Below are 25,182 nucleotides of genomic sequence, written 5' to 3' on the forward strand. Positions count from 1 at the left end.
TTGATGTTTTTGCCCCATCTTAAAAACTAATAAGACTATCTATTAGTGTGACATTGTGCAGTGTTGCTGTCTCTCATGGTTTTTCCTGGACATAAACCACATTAGTTTCGCTTGTGATTTTCCGTAGATGACGAGTCAAAATGTCTGCTGTGAAAAAGGTCAATGAAGCTTGCTGGCTTACTGTCACACTGCCAGGGCTTATTGGGACTTTTACATAGAGTACAGCCATTGCTAATGTTATTAGTAACACCTCTGCTTTCCCTACTATAGTCCAAATGACTGCTGTGAAAGGGACCCATTGTATATATCATGAGAGGGACTGTCCCGGATGTGCTGTACATTTGCATAAAGACCGAGGCAAAGGCAGAAATCAAGTACAAAACCTTGAACAAAAGCTATTTTTCTACGACTGTGTACATGCATCCAGACAATTAGAAATATACATTGTTATAACAAAAAGAATTTAAAGCTATATCAGATTATAACAGGGGTTTTTTGTGACTTAATCAGTCCCTTGCACTGAAAGAAGGCGTCCTGACATGGTGCACGTCCAAGGAAGGCTTTCAGCATGTCCATTCCATCCACGGAGCCGCCAGCTTCCAGTATCACCCGTCTGTACTCTTTTCCAACCTGTGTCAAAGCACACGTGTTTAGATAAAAACATTTCCACAAAAACAAGACAGATAAGGTGCTTTTCATTGTCCAACTTCATCTTAGAGGATCTAACTCAAAGAGCCAGGGAGTGAGGAAGCTTCTAGAGCTTACAGTACAGAAAAACTGGTGTATCCTCGCATCCTCAATTAGCAAAGATGCAAAGACACACAAGTGAAGGAAGCAAGGAAACACGCTAGCATCATGAAAAGCACCCATGGTAACTGTCAAATGTGAAGATATAATCCATCAGACCAACCTTTGGATTCATAATGCCTTCCTTTTTAAAACGGCTGAAGTAAATGTCCATGGAGTAGACTTCACTCCACAGATAGCTGTAGTACTGACCATCATATCCTCCAGCCAAGTGGCTAAAACTGGCTGTCATGTTGGTACCTGCACAGAACAGATCGTTGTTATCACACAAACAAGGAATTTGTTACAAATAATTAAAGCTGGGGTAGGCAGTATTAATCTGCCATCATTGGGTAATAATTTAGAATATTGTAATTCAAGTGGTCTGAATGGAAGTCCGACTTTTGCACCTCCTCTTAGCTCTTTTCATCAGGCTTCAGAAAATCTAGCCAGTGAAGCTTGCTCATTGAACTGGAGTTACATCCATTCAATACGTTATTGTGAGCTTGATGTTCTCCTGGACAAGGAAGCTGCTAACTTCATTTTCCTGTAACATGTAAATGTGTTGGTTAGGTCGTGTAGGTAGATTTACCAACGCTGAATGTTGGAGCTTAGCCTTCTGCTATGCACAACCAAAGGCTCATGGGTGCAGCAACAGCTTTCTTTCTTTATTTATTTATTTGGACGGGACAGTGCGTATTAATGAACATACAATCACAGGTTGCAGTAAATATGGCGGATTTAGCGCAGGGCGAATTTCCATCCGGTGTCCCACAGCTAATTCAGTATTTCAGATCCTAGGATCAAGATTGTGGCTGATAAAGGCAATTTTGAACTGACTGGTACTGGTATGGGGCTACAAGGTGGCTCGGTGGTTAGCACCGTTGCCTTGCAGCAAGGAGGTTGCCGGTTCGCGTCCCAATGAGGACACTGGGGATCTTTCTGCGTGGAGTTTGCATGTTCTCCCCGTGCAGCGTGGGTTCTCTCCAGGTTCTCTGGCTTCCTCCCACACGGTCCAAAAACATGTTGAGGTTAATTGGTGATTCTAAATTGTCCGTAGGTGTGAATGTGAGTGTGCTTGGTTGTCTGTCTCTAAGTGTAGCCCTGTGATAGACTGGTGACCTGTCCAGGGTGTCCCCTGCCTTCGCCCTAAGTCAGCTGGGATAGACTCCAGCCCCCCACGACCCTAATGAGGATTAAGCGGTGTATAGATAATGGATGGATGGATGATACTGGTACGAACCTAAGCCCAATCTTTTGTTTTTGTTGCAAATTTATGAAGTGTCATAAACTGAAATAATGTTCTTAACAAATGTAGCTTCATCAGCCAATAATTGCTGAATTTATAACATAAAATACAGCATTTGTCCTGTGCTGAAAGTCCACGACATGACACATGATACAGGCCACAACGGCAGCTGACACAAACGCCACTGGTATATAGAATTGTTATCCTCATTAATCCCAGCTTAATTTGAGACGTGTGCTGGCCATTGAGGTGATTAAGCGTCACAAACCCTTTGTAATGGTTCCCCAGAGTGGGAGGGGCTGCCTCCATATCCCGAGGCATTCCCAGGCTAGATGTGTTATATAATCTTTTCAGTACGCTCTGGGTCTACCCCGAGGTCTCCTCACTGTTGGATGTGCCCAGAAAACCTCCAAAGGAAGATGCCCAGGAGGCAATCACAACCTCAGCTGGCTCCTTTTGATGCCAAGGGGCAGCAACTCCTAACTGGATGTTAGAGCTCCTCACCCTAGCTCTAAGGCTGGGCCCAGCCACAGGACAGTAGACACTCACTACGGCAGCTTGTATCCGTGATCTTATTCTATCGGTCACTACAAAAGAGGTCATGATCATAGGTGAGGGTTGGAAACTTTGGAAATGTTCTTTTGCCATTGCCAGATTTCTCCTGACCCCACAAATTTAAAAAGAAAAATTATACTGTGTGCCCTTCATACAAGATATTAAGCACAAACCTTAGATGCCTACAGCGGCCTATTTGTTAGAAGTGTGACAGATTTAAGTATTTGTTTGTCCTCATAGGACATGAATAAATAAAAAAATTCTCATCACAGATAGAAATCTTTATGCAGAGATTTGTCTAAACATATGCTGACTTCACCTTGTCATCCTGCTGCTGCTAATGTTACAACTGACCTGGTGTAGCAGGAACACCCAGGATGTCCTGGCAGTGCTGTGCAAACACCTCGGCTGTGTCTGCACAACGACTGGTGTGCAGTGACTGGTCCACTTTACTGAGGACTACCTGACGCAGGTTCATCAGGCCTGAAGAGGACACAAACACTCTTGATCTTTGCATATTTGTTTTTACAGAGCGTTTTATCACTTGTTAAAATTGAAGTTTCTGACCAGTGTTGGCGACTCTGGAGGCAATCAGTTTGTCGAGCAGACTGTCTGGGATCGGGGTGCCGTCCTTGTAGTGGCCAGACATTCTTCTTAGAGGCTCCTTCTCCCAAACCCAGTTCTCAAGCATCTGAGATGGCACTTCCACAAAGTCTGTCTCGACCAGAGTTCCACTGAATTCTGAAAAAGTGGTCTGATACAAACACAGGACAAGTTCAGACTGTCTCATTTCAATTAATATACAATACACTATGCAAATATAATAACTGTGTATTCACAGTAAAGCTGCAATGATAAATCCATCTTCAAATATTTTGATAATCACTTAATTGGTCGGCATTTCATTTTTTGATTTTTGATTTTTTTACAAAACAGTTCAATCCCTTGATTCTATCTTATTTAATTTAAATATTTTCTGGTTAGTTTCCACCTCAATGATAGCAAACTCAGTATCTTTGGGTCGCAGACAAAAAAAAGACATCTGGGGTCGTTATCTTGGGCTTTGGTAAACAGTCATCATTTTTCACCATTTTTATACACTTTATAGACCAAACAGCTAGTTGACTGACCCTCTGAACTTCATTCAGTTTCTGTGTTTTATAACCCTGTTATGTTTTAACTCACTGTGGCCTTAATTTTTACTGTAATATAACATTCTGCATCTCTACAGAAACAGCATAATCATGGCTAGAAGGAGAGAGAGCGCAAATAATGTCTTCTCTGTCACATGCCATGGAAAAAAATAAAGTTTTTATTTTATATAAAATTAAAAATTTTCAAAGTGCCCACAGGTGATACCAATGATAGAAAAACAGGTTGCTTTGCATACTATCCATATTTTCTACCTACATGTTTAATTTGTTTGTAGACTTGTCTCTTATCTGATGTGTGTACACACTGCCTGCAGTTCAGCTGAAAAGTCCCTCAATTTTTGTCACATGACTGTTGATTGCAGCTACATCACTCATGGATTCTCAGTTGTGCTGATATATATGAGCACATATGAACAGTTTAAGGACTGTCAGGAAGTTGAAAATGCGACAAATCTTTTTGTTTTTGATGGTTTCTCGCTTAAAAATGGTGTAAGTTTGGCTATTTTTTAAAGATTCCATACCTCAAAGATAACACGCCTTTCAAACCTGTTGACAGGTTTTAGGGGTCACAGAAAACTCAAGAAAAACAATCAATAGATCAATCGACAATGACAACGGCCGTTAGTTGTAGCCCTAATTCTTAGCGGCCTACCTTAGAGCAGAGCTCATGCATGACATGACCAAACTCGTGAAAATAAGTCTCCACTTCATGGTGCTGGAGGAGGGAGGGCCAGCCTTTCCTGGGCTTGGTAAAGTTAGCCACCATTGCTGCAACTGGAAGCCTGCGTTTCCCTTCAGGTCCTCTGCAGCCAGGCCTGAGCCCAAAGCAAGCGGCGTGGCCATATTTTCCTTCCCTGGTAAAATGTCACAGTCAGGCAGACGTCTGAACATCAACACCAATGACATTATAAACATCAAAAGCTCTAGTCACCGATATCCTCATCTTTACAGGTTTCTATGCAGGTAGGCTAGCTGACCTTATCCTATACACTTTTTATGCATGGAAGGGTATGAGGATGATTTCTTGTCTCTATAAAAGAAAAAAAGTGCCACATTCTCTACCTTGGATGTAAGTCCAAGTAGAACTGACCGATCTCCTCGCCTGTTTCAGCGTCGTGCGCTGAATAAAGCTTGACATTTTCATGCCACACGTGTGCATGTTCCACCTCGGTGAACTTGAGACCCAGCAGCTCCTGGTAGATACCAAACAGTCCTTCTGTCACCACATCAAGCGGGAAATACTCAATTAGTTTGTCCTTGTTTACTGCAAACTTGCACTGTTCCACTTGGTTCATGTAATAGGGTAAGTCCCAGGCATTGATCTTCCCGTCAAACTGGTAGCCCTTCATCAAGCACTCCCTTTTCTTTAGTGCAAGAATATATTTCCTCTCCTTGATTCCGATGGGCTTCAGGGTTTCATAGAACGTGTCTGTAAAAGATGGAGAAGGAAATCTTTATGGTCAAAGATATATTTTTTATATATACACACACACATATACATAAGATGAATCTCATCTTTTTAGCTGTAGGTGTCTTATTTCAAATCACTGGAGCCACTCAGTCAATACATGAAAATAAAACAGAAAAAAAAACAGCATGTACTGAATTTTCTGATGCACAATCAGATCTCATTTGCCCTTTTGTTCTGAATAAATGTATATCACTACTTTGCGTGAGGCTAGTTTAAAAAACAGCAGGATGTTTCTCTAAACCAATCACAACTTCATCATTAAGTTCTATAAATTTTTTATTACCGCTGCATTCGTCCTACACAGAAATCAAAACACAGAAACTATCACTGAGTCGCACTATGATAAGAAACTGGCCACTTCCAGCGTTGTATATATGACCACGTGTGAGCGTGCTTCCATGTGATATAAATTACTGCATGTTACATAACATACAGGCAGCATGACAGAGGCATGGGGTGTCACATACACTACACTGTGATGAATGCACAAGAGGTATCAGGTGTACATTTCTCTGCTTCGCTATTCATCGGACGAATGCCTTTATCAGATGGTGTGAAGCTTCATCTTAAATGTCTAAAAATGTTTTTATGAGTGCGTGTGTGCAGAGAGTTGAGGTGTCAGAGGCTTCATACCTAGAAAGTCAGACACATTGCTTGCATTTTTGGCCATGTTAATTCCCAGTACATAGTTTGCATGGCTACTGTAACCAAGTAAGTCTGCAACCTTTGCCCTCAGTTGTATCAACTGTTCAAGGATTGCTGTGTTTACCTGAAAAAAAAACAAAAAAACAAGAAGATATGCAGATCAGCTAAAGTACACAATAGACATGTAAGTACTGAAACATCTTAGCTCTTACAAATCCCATGAGCTGGATGACTGAGAATCTTCAGACACAGACAGTGAGTACATTAAGTTGCACTTAATAAAGTTACAGTCATTAGGATTTCAATTCCTGGTTCACTTGAGGACCTCTTTGATTACTGGTGGTAGCGTGCGGTTTAACATATCACTGACCACATCACAACCCTCCGCATTCAGGCTCCATATCAATAACAGATACATTACAAGGTTCTGCTCACCTTAAAAGCCCTCCATAAGCTGGTTTGGCCATACCTTACAGACCCTCTCCGTCCCTACACTCCCTCTTTCAGGCCTTCCTCTGCTGTCTGCCCCAATTTTCAGACTCAGCACCATGACTGTCCTCAGACGGTCTGCACCGTGACTTTGGAACTCACTACCACTACACATTGGTCAGCTGGACTCTAGATGTCACAACTCAAAACCCTTTTTTTTTTTTTTTAGAATTTCATTATAGCAGGGGTCTCGAACTCCGGTCCTCGAGGGTCGCAATCCTGCAAGTTTTAGATGTTTCCCTCTTCCAACACACCTGATTCAAATGATCAGGATCGTTATCAGGCATCTAAAACATGCAGGATTGTGGCCCTCGAGGACCGGAGTTCAACACCCCTGCATTATAGCATACTCAATAAAACACTGTTACAATGTGCTCATGTCACATCCTCATCATAGTCTTGAATTCTTAAGAAATGTCTCATTGTGCCGGATGTTTTTTAAGGTGTCTTGAAAGGCTGCAACAACAAAACATATTATTATTCAGTTCTATTTAGAAGCACCAGTTCACAACATAAGCCATCTTAAGGCGCTTTACATAATAAGCTGAAGACATTACAATATCCACGATGCAGAGAAGCCAAACAAATCTCTTTGTCTTTGGTGACAGTGGGGGAAAACCAACAACATCCTTTAACCTGTAGAAACCTCCGGCAGAACCAGGCTCAGGGAGGGCAGCCATCTGCCTCAACCGGTTAAGGTGAAGGAAGAAACAAAAGGATAACAAATAAGGGTAGCGTGACAGGCCACTCCTTAACCAGCAGCTTTGTCAGAAGTACAACAGCAGACATGACACGCAGCTCTGTTAACAAAACCGCGGAGTCACACAAACTTATCACGTCAATAACAACAATGCAATTTTGTGCAGTGAATGATGTGAGTCGCTTTCCATACAATGCCAGGTCACAGTAGTTGTGACTTAGCTGAGGAATCCAACATATGCAGTTCGTCACCTGCCGCTTGTTTTTAATCTAACGACTCACTGTGGCTGCACCTTCTTGTACCATCACATCCTGCCTAACATTTACAATCAACAATGCTGAAATTTTGAACGCACATTTTTCTGCACAATAGTAACAAATTCACTGTATTACACACAACGGAGTCACATTAAATTCCTCCGTGTTTTGTGCAAACTGAATTCTTTAATGTGCGCGTAGAAGTATTAAATGTTTGGTTTGTATTAGCAGTAACTTATCTCTCTCTGGTAAGATAGTAGGGCTAATATCTCTATAACAAAATTACAGAAATGTTGGATTGCAAGCTGTTGTGTTCACTGTGAATCCCCTGAGGGTGTGAGGGTTGCCAAACTATAATGCATCAATTATAGATTAAGGAAGTGATCACAGCTTCCATATATATTGAATCACTATTTGCAATAAAACGTTGACCAGGAATGGTATCAAAAAGATTTCTAAATTCATATCATGTCATAATAAAATTATTTCTCCAAAAAGGACAACAGGTCAAGTCAGGTCACTGCTATTTATACATCACATTTAAAACAACAGATGTTAACCAAAAGTGCTTTCAAGGGCAAAAATGACACCCAACAAGTTTAAATATCAAGGTTAAAACCCTACAATATTAGATTTTGTACAAGTTTGCCTAACAGAGTTTAAGAATCCATAAAAAATAATACAGAGAAATGCAGTTAATCCAATGAATGCTGACAACAGCAGGTGTAAATGCATCATCCGTTGTGCAACATGGACATGACTAATGGTTGGCAGAATAGGATATACAGAGTCATTATCAGACTCCAGTTACCTCTTTACACCTGCTGTGAAAAGCTGTTTCCATCTTCCTCCTGGTTTCAGGATTGTGACACCTCTTCATCAGGGGGTAGTAATGGGGATATTCCAGTGTCACCTTATACCGTCCATCTGCTGCCTTGTCCAGTCCGTTCAGATAGCTATCAGCTAGCCCACCTAAAAAGGAAAAGGACAAAAGTGAAAGCATGTAAAATACATTCATGCTATCAGACAACCCATCAGAGATAGTTTTATGCAAATGAGCTTACCCAATTCTCGCTCAGAAAAAACAAGAAACGTATTGTCCTCATTGAGATTCTTGTTAAACTCTATGGACAGCTCACTGATTAGCTTGGAAGTTCTTTTGATCTCCTTGCAAGAGAGAAAGGGACAGAGCAAGAAAGCCATGTCGGATAATGAAATTTGATTTCCATTATGTAACATGATTAGTCAAGAATTACAGGCAGTGATCTAAAGACCGGCACTTAGTTAACCAAAAATCTTAATCCTTTAATGTACAAACTAAGATTCCTCTTTTGATCCTACTTTTTCTTCCCAATTATGAAACACTGAGAAAACAAATATCGAGGATAAAACCCTTCAACTGTAATGCATTCATATAATATGTTCATGCTAAATAATTACCGTTTTAATAATGTGATGACACATTGCATTACCTCTTGTATATCTTTCGACAGGTGCAATCCTTTCCTCTGGCCCAGTGTAACAAGTCTGTCTGCGAACCTCTTTTCGTCGGGTGAAAGGTCATCCTGGAACTTCTCCTGCCCAAACAAACAAACCTCTTTTCATATGGGGGGTGGGGGAACTGAGGCCATTTTGCTAAATTTATTCCCCTGTTGATGCTGCATGCCAGCCAGCATTGCATGAAACAACACATGGCTTTGGCTACTACTGATTAGAGGAGATTGAATTTCTTGTCCAGGCTAAATAAGAACCAGTGGTGGGGTTAACTGAGGGCACAGTATCCTGTATCTTAATATGAAACGCTGTGGTCCGAGCACATACATCATCTGCTGCCCTCTGGCTGACATAAAATGTGAAAATAATTTATCAGTGGCAAAGCTGTAGTGATAAATGCATCCGATCCTCACACATTAGACTTTCATGATTAAGGTTACTTTAACACATCATTAGCTACGCGGACCAGAGGCCTTGAATGTGACACAAGGTGTACCTGCAAAACAGTAATGCGTTTGAATACATCTTCCCGCATGCTTATCTCCACGTCAAACTCGGACAGCTTCTTGTCTGCCTCTGTGCTCGCTGATCGGACCTCCTTAGAAGGACAAACATACTGGGGGAAGTCAAGGACATGGCGAGATGCTGAGGAAGGAGAGCAAACACGAGGAAGAGCCAGTTAACGTTACAATGATTTGTACAATATAGGACAGCTTATACAGAAAATAAACAATGTCTACCAATCCCATGAAAAAAATACAAGAATCGATGAATCTGTAAGTGTTTCTGATTTGTGGCACTCAGCCCATGAGGTCTGTAGATTCAAATATTTAGAAACAGATCGCAAATATGTGTTTTTATTGTTAAAATGGCTCTGGAATCTCCTTTGTAGATTTTAGCAAACTTGACTCAAATGTGAGCAAATGGTGCATTTGTGTGGGACTATTTTCAGCTGAGGATGAAGAGACATTTGGAACAAGGAGAACATATAGAAAATCAATGGTATGAGGGATTGACTTCAATGAACGTATTGTGACTAAAGAGCTGCGACTGATGAATTAACTCCCAGATTGGTTAAAAAATAAACCTGCAACTATATTGATACTTAATTATTTTAACATTCTTTTTTTTAAAGACAAATGCCAGCGACCTCTAGTTCTGGCCTCTAAAATGTGTTAATTTTCTGGTAAGACAGTAAACTGAATATCTGTTAATCGGACAACACAAAACATCTGAAGCCTGTCTGGGAGTTTATGATGCACATTTTTTTCTTTTTGCCATTTTAAAGACAAATAACTCTATGAAATGACTTATTAATCAACAAGTAATCAACAGACGACGCAACAATGAAATTCAACATCAGCTGAAGTCCATTATAACGAAGGAACGTGGCCTTGACTGGACCAGTTAGAATCATTGAGGTATTTTATACAGCTTTTGGACAACAGTGCAGCTCTATGGCACACATGTACAGGCAGTTATTGTTAGTGGGATTATTGAATTGTTGGGTTTGGTCTTTTCATGGAATTGTGAACAAGAATACAAACGACTTATCCTTTAGGACTTACATGCATAATCCAGCTTGGCATTAGCCAAGGCTTCCAGGGTGTTTTCAACTGAGACATTTTCTATGTTCAGAGCTCCAATGTCATCGTAGACCTTCTTCACTCTGTCAATCAAGCTCTCTGTCAGGGTCCTGATCTCATCTGGAGACAGGTCCCACCTCAAGGTGCTCCTCTTGTTTTCCACCTGAGAGCAGTCTCTGGCAGATATCACTGGTCCACTCGGGATGGTCATTCTCAGTAGAGGCTTAAAGGCCCTGCAAGACACATTTCATTAACTTTATACGTTTATGTAGGTGAGGGGCAATAAACTAATATGTACCAGTAATAGACACTTCATCAGTAGAAGTAAGAACATTGTCCAACAGAATGTCCAATAATCGTCCTACATCTAAAGTTTACCGACCAAAACATGTGGAACATCTGCACCAGGCAGCAGCTAACAAACCGGTTGGATGTTTACAACAACAAGACAATTTAACGCCCTCTTGGACACAACGGGACGTCCTCTGCCTTCTAAAGAAGCTGATGATGATTGATGGTGTCAGGGTGTCATTTGTGACACGCTGCAGAACTCTATACAGCAGAGTTCGAATTCCTTTGCTGTGACCTCCTGACCTTCTTCTCCTCCTAACATACAGAACTTTCTATAGAAGAATGAACTAATTAGTTTTAAAACATAAAATTAAAATGAAGAAACTCCAACATCACCAGACTGATTCTCCAGGATCTGGATTCAGTAAACAAGACACTCATCCTACAGGTTCAGTATTGATTTAAACACCTTGGAATCACAAAAGACACAAAAAGCCTTTTATTCTAAGCATACATGTTGCTATTTTTCTGTTGCTCCATACATTTGTATTCTTATGTATTGTGGAACTTTGCAGATACAAACAAATAGTTAACTTATTGGTTGTTATCTCTCAAATTGTAAAAGATAGGCTTATTATGTTTGATATAACTTTAATCAGCTGTTCACTAGGATTTCTGTAACTACATTAGCTATTTAATTCGCAAATCTCTACATTTAAGAAATTATTTCAATGTCATTTAAAGTATTTGACCTCTGACCTCTGACAGACAGTGAAGCCGAACACCACCGCCGTGGACGAACACAATGATGATTGATTAGCTGCTGATCTGGATTTCTCTCCAAAACTATCTGCAAACTCGCTGGAATGGAATGCAGACTTTACTACGTTTCCTTTAAGTGCTTTCAACCATGCAGTCTTTCTTATTTGTAACCCTGAGCCTTTCTTAAATTAACTTTGGCTTTCTTTACTTAATTAGGGGCTTCTTTCTGGTCAACAGGGCTTTGTCACTTTTAACTTTTTCAACCTTTTCAATAGCAGCACTAGTAGTAAAGCTGCTTAAGAAACATTTAGTGTGAGAATTTTCACCAGTGCTACTGCGTTCTTCTTTGTTTACAAACTGAAGGTGAATGAAAACAGAATTTACAGCTTCTGATTATAGGACTGATGACTATTATTTGATTTGATACATTTTTTCTTTGCATTTAATCTTAAACATATTGCTGAAAAGCTCTCTTGGTTATACCATTTTATAATCTGGGTGGTGCCCTGATTCAGAACAAGTGCAGTTATGCAATAAAACACAGAAATCTAATGCAACGCAGCACAGACAAACAAGAGGCATCCAGAACAACCATGAGACTCTTGTTCCTGCTGAAATGTTACCCAAATAAATAATATATTTAGAACTTCCATGCTTTAACTCATAGTGGATCTCTCTTTGTGTCAGTGCAGTGGTTTGGAGGGAAAAGGGCTTTGGAGTCTGTATCTTCTATATTCTGTCCAGCAGAATGACAGGCTTTGCAGTGAAGAGTTGGAGTGGTGACTTCAGGTAAGATGAGGTATTTTAATGTATTATTTTAACACTATCATCCTCACTCTCACCTTGGCTGCTGTGCAGGCCTCTCGAGGCACGCTAGTCTGAGGCCAACTGGGTCTTGTTGCCTCAGGAGACCTGCACCCACACAGGGCCGTGGCTGGTGGTTCCTTAGTGGGACCAACTTCGTGGTCCAAAAACACCCACAACCCTTGGTCCACTGCCACATAAGCAACACAACCCTGGCTGTCCGACAGCTGACGCCTGTGCTGGGCCAAGTGACACCCAGTCCAGATCAGCCTCTGACAGCCCTACATGCACCTACGCTGCTTTTTTTTTCTTTTAAACTTAATGTGTATCAAGGGAAGGATGAATGTGTGAACATTTATGCTTTTGTGTGTGTGTTTTTTTAAATTTATTTTATTGCTGTGTTAACTTTAGAATTGCTACCTGTGTGCCTTAAGTGGTTACATTCATTTTTTTCCCTGGTCTTTACTTAAAATAGGTAATTAAAGATGATCAACAATTACTGATACAGAATCAAACATTTGTCGTGATAACTTCCGGCTACACCGCTCACCTCCATGTTGACAACATTACTGTATATTTCCTATCAAAAAGGCACTATTACAGTAGAACAGGTGCTACTACTAACACAGGCAGTAAATTGTACAAGGTCACACATGAAACGTGCTCGGGATTTTTTTCCCCGTTAAGCGGTGACCTTTTCCCACGGACTAATCAGTGTAGAGTTTCATGGGCTTCACAAAACAAGTTCGTAAAACAGCGGAGTAACTGTCAGGCAGCCAAAACTTAGAAGCAGCAGGTGCGCCGTGCTGTAAAATGTCATAATTATCAGAGGAACAGCAAATCCCAAGTTGAACAGCTCAAACACAAGCCGGTTAATAAGCGCGTTGACTTCAGCAGCTTTTAGCGCTCACAGTGAAGCGTACCTGCAAACCACAACTCTCAGGGCGCACATGCCGGCGGTTTCATGCGCAAAAACACGCTTTGTTGGCTTCTTACTGTAGCGGAATCCCAGCAGAAGTAGCGGCAGCAGCAGCAGCAGCAGCTGACCGTATCTTTCTCCCTCCTTCTTTCCCTCGCATGTGGAAACCTTCCGCTGTCACCGCGCAGGCGCAGAGGAGGATGCGCTCAATCCGACACGAGCCCTCATGACGCGGCGGCAGCAGACAGCTGGATCAGAGCGCAGGTAGGTGGGCGGGGGGACGCTGAATAGCATCCTTTGACACTATGTTATTTATATTTTGGCTTCGTGCTGCGTGCAGGGATCCGAGGCTGACCTCTGTCGCCTCTCTTGACGCTGTTTTCCTGCCTTCTGCTTGAGGATGGTTTTAGCCAGCATCTCTCTTCAGGCTGCACAGTGCTCGAGTTCCGGACGATCAGGCTTATTGTAGGCTTCATAAAAAACACCTGCCAGTGTCGTCTGCTCGAATTAGCTCTTATGCATTAAATGTTTTTTTTTTTATTCAAATCTAAATGCAGAACGATGAATCCAAACGCGTCTTTGATTTGTGGTATTACATCACAGCTCCTGCATCACTGCATCTACGTGTGTCAACACACCGAGGGAGGAGTAGCGGCTGAGCAGCAGCCCAGCGAACATAACAAGGCATGGCGTCAGCACGTGACACAAATATGAGGCAATGTTTGTGTCTGCAGATCATGTCTCCCCACAGAGTCCCATTACAGTAGATATTGTGGCCTTTTTCTGCTGCTCAGATTGTTTGCAAACCGCCTCTGTCACACTGAGAAAGAAGAAGCTGCAACAGTGGCCGACCTGCTTAATGGAGCAATGCTTCTTGTCTTTTTTTTTCTTTTTTGTCAGAAACAAGAATAGTTTTGCTTTCATCTTTCCGTGAGTTGTCTTGGAAACAAGAGCTGCATGCATCCTTTATGGCTGTAGTTGTAAGAGATACCGATATGCTGGGATTATCCTTTTAGAGGGCTAATTTGCTGTTTTGTGGCCAAATTGTGGTGATTTTTTTATTTACTTTTCACATTATTTTCAGATGAATGTGAGCACAAAAAATCTGATCAATATTGTCAACATAAAAAAAATGAAATGTCAGAAATTCAGAGGCTTTTAAATTTCAAAATCTGCTGTTTTGCATCTACGTGACACCCACACAGTCAGAGCTGCAGCTGACACTTATTTTCACTGTTAACAATAAGAATGTGTTGAATATTTTCTTGATGAATCAATTAGTTGTTCGGTGTTTTGGTGAAAAATGTCCATCTGTTTTTCCTAAAACCCAACACAATAAATGTCTTGTTTTGTCCACAGCCCAAAGAAATCCAGTTTACTGACATAGAAGGGGAAAGAAATCAGAAAATACTCATATTTAAGAAGCTGTAATCAGAGAATTCAGAGTTTTTTTTTCTTTACTCTGACATCCTGCTGAATCTATTATTAAAAAATTGTTGCCAATTAATTGAATAGTCGACAGCTAATGGAATAGCTGTTGCAGCTCTACATTAAATTACTACAAAAACTGCAGACTTTGCTGAAGTTGATGTTGTGTTTTGGTTGTTCAAAGCCTTCACAAATGTTGCAGTAATAAAAGTCTATTGGCATGCAGGGAATCCAGGGCTGTTCTTATACTGTAGCTCTGGATAATAACATTATAAATAGCCGAGTATGTATGTTTCAGCTCTACGGTCCACCTGGGTGTTTGAGCTGTGAGAACATTTAACAAACCATTACAACTCCCACGAAACATTTTGTGATAACAGTACAAAACACTGTAGTGATTCGTGATATTATGTTAAATGCATGAATAACAAACACCAAAAATGTGTTATTTCAATCTGCTTTTAGCAAGAATAATGGGGTAAAAACCCACTTTTCATAAATAATGCATAGATGTTTTTTCGTTGTTTGACTTCAGCTCATTCAATCATCAATATTTAATGTTACAGATAAATACTCAATACTTTTACATTCTTGGGAAATAGGAAATAATCAAGATGAGTCAATTCACAAATCTTTCATACATTAATTTACAGTTTATGTTACCAGATTCACTGGAAGTCATCAGATAGAACAGAGCACGCATCTGCTCAGTCTGTCTAAATGCATATTTTTATTGAACAGTCTTGTTATATTTAAAAACCGAGGTTACGAAGTGAGTTCTAATTTATTCCATTATTAGGCTGCATGCTTTTGTTGTGGTTGTTGAAAGAAGTGCAGCGCAGAGGAAACTGGTTGAACTCATCTAAAAATATCATCTGAAGCTGGTGAGAAATCAGGGAGTTGTGAACTGACATGTTTAAGGGTGCAGAAATTCAACAGTTTATACAGAAATGAAGGCGGACCGTTTCATCTCTGTGCCAGAATTCAGATTATGAATCAATTACTAGATTTAAATTTTGCTAAGTGCAGGAGCAAGTTTAATTCAGACTACCAGTTTGATAAAAACAGCATTATTTCATCCTGACTTGTGTATTAGTTATGCATTGCTTCAACATGTGCTTTTAACGTTTATAATGAAGTGCCATTTGATGAATTAATAATACCGTCATCATTGTGTGTGGTTGCCTCTCTGTTTCCTTCACTCCAAACGAAAACTGTGCCCAGCAGTTTCTAGGTAAAAATGGCCGTGGAGAAGCGCCTGGCATTCTCTATTGTGCAGTTCCTACGAGATCAAACACATTGCGGTGCTTTGAATTCTGATGAGCAGGAGAGCCTTGAAGGTAGGTCGACTCGCTGTGTGCTCATACTTTTAAAGTGTCTTTACAAATATAGGGCACCCTGCTCTGTGCTGTCCATTTCAGAATTAATCAATAAGTAATGTGCATTTGTTCTTTTTTCACAAGAGAATAAACAGCAGCTTTCATCATCAGAACAAATAGCAAGTGACTATAAATTCGGGTCTGATGTGTGTGAGGACAGAGAAGCTTCAATTTCTTCCTCTGAATGTGCAGCCAAGTCCTGACTCACCTCAATAAAGCTGTTAACTCTTAGACCTGTTCTGTTGCTCGTATCTTAAATTGTTCGGTCATATTTCACTGATTCTCCGCTACAGTTGCGATACAGTGCTTGGAGACTACCTTCAAGATCAGCTCCAGTGACTGCCATCTTGCAGTGCCACAGCCGCTTACAGAGATATTCCTCAATTCCCTTCTCAAGGTGGGTTCTGCACGCTACACTGGAGCAACATCACATACATATTCACTCCTTTTAGAAGTTTTCCCATTTATTTTGCTTTTCAACATTTAATCAGATTAAATTTAATTTGGCCTTTTTGGCAAGAATTCACAAAAAAATACTCTTTCATGTCAAAGTGAAAACATATTTCTGCATCGTAATGTCGACAGTATAGCACATAAAAGAAGTGATTGCATAAGTATTCACCCCCTTTAGAGTTACTCATTCATTCAACACAGGTGCAACCAGTTGGTGCTAGAAGTCACACAGTTCGTGAAATGGAGATAATCTGAGTGCAGTGAATGTGTCTCAGTGATTGTATTCTAAAGACAACAGTACCTGGAAGCTCCAGTCACTGTTGAATCAATACTCAGAGGATGGATACAGAAAAAAGTCCAAGTCACTGAATATCCCTTGAAGTCCAGTTAAATCCATCACTAAGAAATGGAAGGGGCTATGGCACAAACCTGTCAATTTCCTCAAAATCTTAGCGACTGTGAAAACAATAGACCAGTGAGCGAAGGTCACCAAGACACCTATGAGTCCTCTAAAGGAGCTGCAAGCTGGTATTTACCATTAGAACTAGAAATACTTTAAAGGGGGTCAATACTGGTGCAATCAGTTATTTTGCATGTTATATATTTTTTGATATTGACACTAATACATAGAAATCTGTTTTCACTTTTTGTAAATTTAAATTAAATTGACTGTGACTCAATGCTTAAAAGCAATAAAAGCTGTAAACTGAATACTTCATATCGGCATTGTATGTAAGACTTCGCACGAACATTTGATGATTATCTCATGTGCACATGAACTTTTCAACTCAGCGTTTACAGCTCATCGGCATGTAACAAGTAGATGCTTGTCAAATAAAGGTGAAAACATTCTTGCTACTGACTGCAGCCTATTAAGATGTGCCAGTGTGTGCTTGCTCACTGGTTTCTTGGCACAACAAACTGGTAGGACGTAATGGCTAATGTTATTAATTACGCCACTGCTTTTCCTTGAGTCAGGCCAAAATGTCTGCTGCCACTGTTCATTTTAATCAAATCAATGACTCTCCTGTTTTGCCATTGCGCAGAATGACAACCTGACCATACCAGAGACCTCCCCGTCTCCTGAAGAAATTGAACGAGCTGAGCAACTTAAGAATGAAGGTAATATTAAAACGCAGAATTTTAACTCTGTTCCTCCCACTATAGCAACCCTAACTGATTTGTATCTTCTGGTACTTCAGGGTGTGCAAAATTATAAATATAGCGAGCTTTTCCGCGGAATGTTTTATATTTGTTCTGACAGAGAACATTAGTGAATAAAATGTACATGTAGCATGAATTAAATGGGCCTCAAAATTGCATCAATTTGGAGGAATATATAGAATGATGTTACTGTCAAATTATATTACAATCACGTTACATTTATGTTCTTCAAAACCACACACATGACAGGCTGTGTGCTTGTGTTAAACCTAAATCACAGAGGAGGTAGCTGATAGCGCTTGATAGAATGGTGTATGATTTTTACCTAGATACACTTAAATGGCAGAATTTCTTAAAAAGCGGTTTTGTGTGCTCGACCGACTGAGGGCAGCTGCCGTGAAGTGTTTATAACTTTGCGACCTGTGATGCACCATCCTTAAACGTTCTCAGTTTTTGTCCTCATACTGCTGTGACCTATAACACTGATATTATCTGACTGAGGAAAACACATTTTCAGAGAAGAACAAGATCGGAAACACTGGCTGAGATGTTGTAAGGGACAGACTCCATTAAAAAAAACCTGAATCAGAAGAGGCCATGGTTGTCTGACACATGTCCTACTCCTAACCCCTTAAAGCCAATCACCTGCTTTATTACAGCAAACTGGGAAACATCCAGCCAATCATCCTGTCACACTAACACAAGCACAGTCGTGAAACTATGTGCATGCATAGTGGAGCTTTAAGCTGTGGGGACAAACCTTAGTTTGGGGCAAAGTCAGGTTTTATCAGGTTTGCTGGTGATTCTATATGTGCAGTTTTTATGTTGCGGAGAAAATTAAAATTACAGTTATGGCTTCACGCATTCATTTAAGTAGGAGCCTGGTCTTGTTAGCCTGAAATAACTGCCTGGGGGCGTCACCGAGCTGGGAGAGTTGCCTGTGAGGACTTTGACGCTGCCAGCTACGTCATGGAAGAACATTGTGGAGCTCTGCAGCTTCTTTCACCTTGGAAACTGACTTATTCATGGCTGCAGTAGAGCTATAGCTAAAAAAAAAATAATGTTTTGCCTCTGTGAATTCAAAGAGAATCGATGCCTTGGTGGAATAAATTGAAGCACACGACTGACAGTTATTTCCACATATTTCTTAAATTTAAAAAAACACCAAATCGCAGGATAGGAAGTGAATGGATTTAAGTTTAATTAGAGTTGTGCTGATTTATAATGAGTCAACTGACAGAAAATGATTCCTGATTTGTTGTATTCGTCCGTTTTCAATAGGAAATGCAAAACACTTGCCTCTTGAAGATTTGCTGATGTTCTTTGTTATATGTGACAGCAAACAGAATGTGTTTGGGTTTTAAACTATTGGCCAAAAAAAAACAAAGCATTTTGAATATGTCTCCTCAAGTTGTAGGAAATTACATTATACAGGAAAATTGTTAATCATGTAATCAGGAGAAAAGTGGAGGGAGATTAATCATTAAGGAAAAGAAATGTGAGCTGCAGTAAGTTAATAACTGAACAGTGTCAATCTCAGACATAATCTTGAATATTTCCTAAAAGGTATAACATATCATTTGTATTAATAACAGCTCTTTTTAAAAGATCTTGCCAGCCATCTCACTGAATGATAACAAGCAGAGCTGTGTTATCTTTGGCCCGACGGTGTAAAACCAGTCTTTCTGTGTAGACTCTGTGAACAGCTCAATATTTTATTTTCAGGTAACAATCACATGAAGGAGGAGAACTACAGATGTGCAGTGGAGTGCTACACGAAGGCCATCGATCTGGACCTAAGAAACGCTGTTTACTACTGCAACAGGTATTCACAACAGCGAGCGGCGTGACTTTATTCCATCGCTTCATTTTGTGCTTCTGTTGTGGTTCACAGATTTTTAATCAACAGCAGACAAAATACCAGCACAAACAGAGCAGAGCAGGAATAGCCCGTGATGTCAGCCTGGCATGATGTGATGTTTGAACTGGACGAGACGCTCCTCTGAGTCTCTTCTTTTTCATTATGTGTCTGAACGCACTTAATCTTTGAAACCCTCTGCAGGGCTGCGGCTCACAGTAAACTGGGGAATTATACTGAGGCCACTGGGGACTGTGAGAGAGCCATTGGGATCGATCCCACGTACAGCAAAGCATACGGGAGGATGGGGTGAGTTTAATGTGATGTAAACATTTTTAATAATCTTTTGCTTGCTCCATAATGTCATAAATGATCTCTTTCCTTTGTGGCTCCAGTTTGGCTCTGACAGCTATGAACAAGTATCCAGAGGCAATTACCTACTTCAAGAAAGCTTTGGTATTAGACCCCGAGAATGACACCTACAAATCCAACCTGAAGATTGCAGAGCAGAAGCAGAAAGAAGCAACCAGCCCAGTAAGTAAAAGCAAAATGTAATTACCTTTCAGCCCTTATGTAACATAGTATATATTCAATGAAAGCTCACATAAGTCCCTTTCAGACATGCGGTTCTTTCTGTTAATCTGACGGTCTCTGAGCGTGTCGGCTTATTGTGTGAATGAACAACCCAGTCGCTTTTCCGTAAAAGCCGTGACGGCAATCTTACCAGGTCGGATTCGACAATATTTCCAAGTCTCTTTCATCACTTTCAACACAGCACAAGTCTGAACTTGATGCATTCACTTTAACAAGTAGGGATATAGAGAAAACTTTTTCCACATTTCAGCACCAACACTGGTCCAGAAACATCACAAAAAGACACCATTTGTTGCCAAAATCAGAAAACATCTACCTATTTCACCTTACTCTGCAAATTCACATCTATTACAAACTAAAATGTAGATAAAAATAATATTTTACTGCAGTGAAGAGAGACACTATAATGGTTAAGATTAACAAGACTCACCAATAATAAACGTAACAAAACATTAGCAGGAGGTGAAGTTCAGTTTGTTGCTTCTAGCTGTTTGTAGGAATCTGTCCTCTGAGTTAATTAAATAACTGCAGCATCAAACAGCAGCAGGATCCATATGAGAGTCTGCAAAGCAAGAGAGTCAAACGTTGAACAACAGCTGTGACTTCTTTAGTTACTTTAAATTATCCCCAACATGGAGACAGGATTTATCACGATTTAACAGCAACCTACAGTTAAGTCATTTGTTGTATGGCAGACTTTTTGTGCTTTATGTCACCTGATGTACAGTCTAGTCTTGTGTATATGACAAATATTGTGTGTGCTGTGGTTATGTCTGAATAAAACTGGCCTAGCTATGAATGACAAAATGCCAGCAATGTTACACATCCCATCTCTGAAAAGGGCTTTGTAGTGATTACCTAGCAATGCTTGTTTTGACCTTTGTCTGTGAATGTGTGCCACAGATAGCAGCTGGATTAGGATTTGACATGGCGAGTTTAATCAACAACCCTGCCTTCATCAGCATGGTAAGAGCATCAGTCCTGATACGTGCCCTGCACATAAAAAGCCCGTTGAAAGTTTCACTGGCTGTTTAATAAGCTCGATCTGCCATTCAGGATCCTTTCCACTGGTCCTTGAGACAGGTGTTTTATGCTTATTTTGTCTCTGATATTTTTCCCCTAATTAATCCCATGAGTGACAGTTAGCCTGTTAACCAACCAGAGTTACTGTCGGGTGGAAGTGACCTTGTCTGGGCGTGGGGGAATCTTGACTCGTTATACGATGACACATGGGAACGTCTGACAGGCCAAGAACGCTCCTTCAAGCATGCGAGAGTTTTATTGCTGCAACAATGACAAGACACTTGTAATCTGATAGCAGCGTCTGTGCATTTAGGGGCCACAGCACGAGCTAATAGATAACTGTTCTCGTAAAATTGCGAACAGAAATAAATTCTGCTGTTTTCTTTTTTTCTTTTTTTTTGAGAGACACAATAAATTTCAGCTTGATTTTTGCTTCCAGGCTGCGAGTGTTATGCAGAACCAACAAGTACAGCAGCTGTGAGTATAACGTGTGTTTGATTACATTTATTTCAGCCATCAGGTGTGATGTAAAGTTTTAAAATGAGTCTCAGCAAACACTGACTCACTGTCGCTGTGTGGTCAGAATGTCAGGAATGATGTCTAATGCAGTTGGAGGTCCTGCAGCAGGAGTGGGAGGACTGTCAGACATCTCCAGCTTGATTGAAGCGTAAGTACACTGAACTCAGAGTTAAAAGCATTGCTTGATTACACCATTATTTATTTTTAGAGACTTTGATTTGAGCTAAGCTCCTAACCCTCACAGAAAGACAATGAAAAGCAACAGATTCTATTAGGAGAAAGACACACACGGTATGTGACTGCATGTCTTAGACTAATTAAAATATCACTGAATATGAGAATTATCTGGACATAACCTATCATATATATTTTGATTATTCCAGTTCATAAATTGTATTAGGTTTTATTTTTATTTTTTTGATGTCATTATTTTAATTACACCATCTCTGATATATTGGCAGTGTTGTCAGCCTGATATTTATTCCAATAAAGCATGCTGAATTGAATATACATCTTTTTATATTTATATTTAAATTGAAGCGTATCGATAGCTTTCTCACATCTGCATTGTAAATGTGAAGCTACAAACACTAAAGCATGTTTTATGTATGGCTATGTGCTAAATATGTCTTGGCTGGACACTTTGTCTTTCCCTCCTTAGACCATTTTTATATTTATGTTTAAGGATGGATTTAACAAACAAAGTAAAACATGTTTATTAGTGAGTTTCAGAGAGGATTTTTTGCTGGATCTCATGTGCTTTTTAGTGTTGATACCAGTACTGATTATTAGTAAATCAAGGAGACTAATATTTGGAACCTAATTAAATTTGCAGGAAAAAAAATCTCAAAATTTAGAATAGCACACACTCCAATACAACACTTTGTTGACAGGTCTTTATTAATGTTTTACATATGTTTAACTAAAAGACAAGTTTTCAGCGTTTATCCTTCAGTGCTGATTGGCTATTACTTGTGACATGTAACCAATCAGATCATGCTGTAGGCGGGACATTGAGTGACAACAAATAAAGAGCTGCACCAGAGCAAGAGTTTCAAATTAATTAGTGTTATCTCAGATTAAAAAAATAAAAATAAAAATTACAAATAAGAGAAAAAGTGATGAAAAACAATCAGTCGACAACCAATATTGATCTACTTGTGTAACTCTCTGCAAGAGAGCAGAGAAGTAATGACTTTCCCATTAGCTATTTCTTTAACCATGAGTGTTTATTTCTGAACCAATGTTACACATACATATAAGTATTTTATCTCTGTTGTCCTTGTGGCCCAAAGCCAGTTTGTGACGTTGGAGCATATCTTTGCTGATACTTCAGAGGAAGTCCTTCCTGTTGTTCTTCCAGGACACAGGCTGTGTGTTTAACGACTGATGGATACATTCACATTACCGAGCCCCAAACAGGCACACCCTGAGTAAAAGTGCCTTTTTGACAATATTTTATCCTTAGAAATCGAGCACGAGAAGCTTTTTTGCTGTTTCTGGTTTAGTGTTAACTTGTACCTGTGAATGTCCACAATATGAAGAGATGAGATGTTACATAATCCCTCATAGGGAATTCTTTTACTGTGTGTTACAAACGGAGCTATTCTTCATCTTGCTTTGTGTGAGCTATTGTTCTGGTGGAAATACATTCAGCAGGCCAACAGAGTTGTCTCATCTCTCTGTCAGAGGACAACAGTTTGCCCAGCAGATCCAGCAGCAGAACCCAGAGCTGATCGAGCAGTTAAGGAACCACATCCGGAGTCGTTCCTTCAGCGGCAGCGCCGAGGAGCACTCATGATCTATTCAGGTGTGTTCTAATGTAAAACCGAACCACAGCTGAACCATCTATACTACTGGAATATATCTGTATTTTTAAAATGTAATATTTTTATTTCAGCCTCACGTTTTTTTTTCCAAGGAAGGGCAACCATATGGCGCGATTACAATCTCTACACCCATTTCTTAAAGTCAAATCCCCGGCAAAGCTGGAATGAAGAGACAAGGATGGGGTTGAAGGCACTTTACTGTGACTAAAGGCTCTGGAGTGGAGAGATGAAGGCCTGGAGACTGGACCATGAAATGAAGCATCCCACACATCTAGGGCAAAACATACTGTAAACACTTCATCGTAAAAAAGAGCCAAGAATGCATTCAGCCTACTGACAGAACATGAGTCAATTCTTTCTTCAGAGCTTTTACATTCTGCAGAAATCGTGTTTTATATGTGCTGAAACTACTGCCCTCCTCATGTTATGAGTTAAGGATCCTTGTGTCTAGTCGTGATGAACAGTGAGGGTGAGGGAGGAATGTACTTTTACAGCATTGCAGGGAGCATCTCCGCTTTTTCTCATACAAACACACACACATAGGACTTCAGGTTTGTTTATAATGCATCCTGTTTAATATTATTTTTGTAGACAGAACTCTAACTGTACTTGTTTATTGGGCGATAAAGACCATTCAGTCCTTGAACACATCACTGCTTTTCAACGAGTACTCCTTAACTTTTGATTAAGACAACTGTGTAATTGTATAGCAGTGTTTGCAGCCTGCATAATGTTGTTACGGCACTTTAGCAAAACTAAATGTCCCCCCTTTAAGCCTATTTAATTGCTCATTACCCAGTAATAACATGGTCACGTTGTTCATTTTGCATGCTCTTAAATCTGGTATTTGAGATCAGATGCTTTATGGAAACAAATAGGTATGCTAGGGCAGCACATAGTTTTGTCTAAAACATATGAATAAATGTCTTGAAATTGAACTCATTTGCCTTTGTGTCTTTAATGTATGAAAGTGTGAAATTGTTTAATGTCTGTGAATAGTGGGCAATGATCAGTCTAAAACCAAGATCTACCTGACATTTCCTAGAGTTACAAAATTCTGTCTTTGACCTGCCTTGATGTTTGTAACAAAGAAATACTTGCAGGATCCAGGACTTTTGGAACCCAGTCCTTATTAAGAACCCGTCCAATACTACTTCAACTTTATTAAACTATGTGGAATCACGTTTTCCAACTTCAAATGGCTGGAGTGACACTTAAACCTCAACAGAGAGGAACTGTCCACTTTAACGATCCTGAAAAGATTTGTGCATCAGCATCAGTGAAGAAAGATCAAACCTCCAGCACAGAGACTGACAAGAATCTAAGTTAAACGAAGTAGGTTATAAAAATACAAGATTTAAAGGAGCCACATCAGGCAAAATAGTTTTTCACTGTTTTCAAGCACAATTGTCTCCAATTTGTCTAAACAGCCACAAAATAAGAAAAAAAAATTCTATATGTATTTCTTAGCTTTTTATATGAATCAGGGTTCCTCTGAAAAAGCCAGTAAAGTTTGCAGCCTGTTGTGATGTCACGACAGGATAAGCCCCTCCCCTGGGCTCCTGTCAGCCACTTAATGAACAAATCCTGTATTACAAATACCATGCTCTTTCTTTTTGCTTTCAGTACAAACTACAGCTACACTAACAAAGTGCATACTGTTGCATAAATACTAAATCATACTTAATATTGCACTTTGACTGCTTGCTTATAAATCATTTGCAGTCTCTTGTGTGAAATCTGTCTGTGAGCTCTCGGTGGCTCAAGCTTGTT

At 40.0% G+C, this 25,182-nt stretch overlaps 2 protein-coding genes across 4 annotated transcripts; one reads left to right on the forward strand and one right to left on the reverse strand.

Moving 5' to 3' along the window:
- Positions 1 to 370: 370 nt before the first annotated feature.
- On the reverse strand, positions 371 to 13,300 carry nln (neurolysin (metallopeptidase M3 family)). The gene is made up of 13 exons (XM_008276148.1): positions 13,240 to 13,300; positions 10,369 to 10,619; positions 9,297 to 9,445; positions 8,779 to 8,883; positions 8,371 to 8,473; positions 8,118 to 8,278; positions 5,849 to 5,984; positions 4,807 to 5,173; positions 4,397 to 4,598; positions 3,158 to 3,344; positions 2,945 to 3,073; positions 911 to 1,047; positions 371 to 630 (listed from the first exon to the last, which is right to left on the reverse strand). Exons 2-13 carry the CDS (start codon positions 10,595 to 10,597, stop codon positions 475 to 477), a joined length of 2,061 nt encoding a protein of 686 aa, XP_008274370.1. The 5' UTR covers positions 10,598 to 10,619; positions 13,240 to 13,300; the 3' UTR covers positions 371 to 474.
- Positions 12,190 to 24,347, forward strand: sgtb (small glutamine rich tetratricopeptide repeat co-chaperone beta). Of its 3 annotated transcripts, none has more exons than XM_008276146.1 (13): positions 12,190 to 12,228; positions 13,351 to 13,426; positions 15,815 to 15,930; positions 16,263 to 16,366; positions 17,469 to 17,544; positions 19,312 to 19,411; positions 19,649 to 19,753; positions 19,840 to 19,978; positions 20,942 to 21,004; positions 21,501 to 21,538; positions 21,645 to 21,728; positions 23,270 to 23,390; positions 23,481 to 24,347. In XM_008276146.1, exons 3-12 carry the CDS (start codon positions 15,831 to 15,833, stop codon positions 23,379 to 23,381), a joined length of 921 nt encoding a protein of 306 aa, XP_008274368.1. In that variant the 5' UTR covers positions 12,190 to 12,228; positions 13,351 to 13,426; positions 15,815 to 15,830; the 3' UTR covers positions 23,382 to 23,390; positions 23,481 to 24,347. The 3 variants fall into 3 exon arrangements, with proteins under 3 accessions (XP_008274368.1, XP_008274367.1, XP_008274369.1); XM_008276145.1 differs by having other exon boundaries at positions 15,818 to 15,930; XM_008276147.1 differs by having other exon boundaries at positions 15,818 to 15,930; positions 23,502 to 24,347.
- Positions 24,348 to 25,182: the final 835 nt, after the last annotated feature.

The sequence above is a fragment of the Stegastes partitus genome, unplaced genomic scaffold, assembly GCF_000690725.1.
Source record: "Stegastes partitus isolate 25-593 unplaced genomic scaffold, Stegastes_partitus-1.0.2 Scaffold66, whole genome shotgun sequence".
Taxonomy (NCBI): domain Eukaryota; kingdom Metazoa; phylum Chordata; class Actinopteri; family Pomacentridae; genus Stegastes; species Stegastes partitus.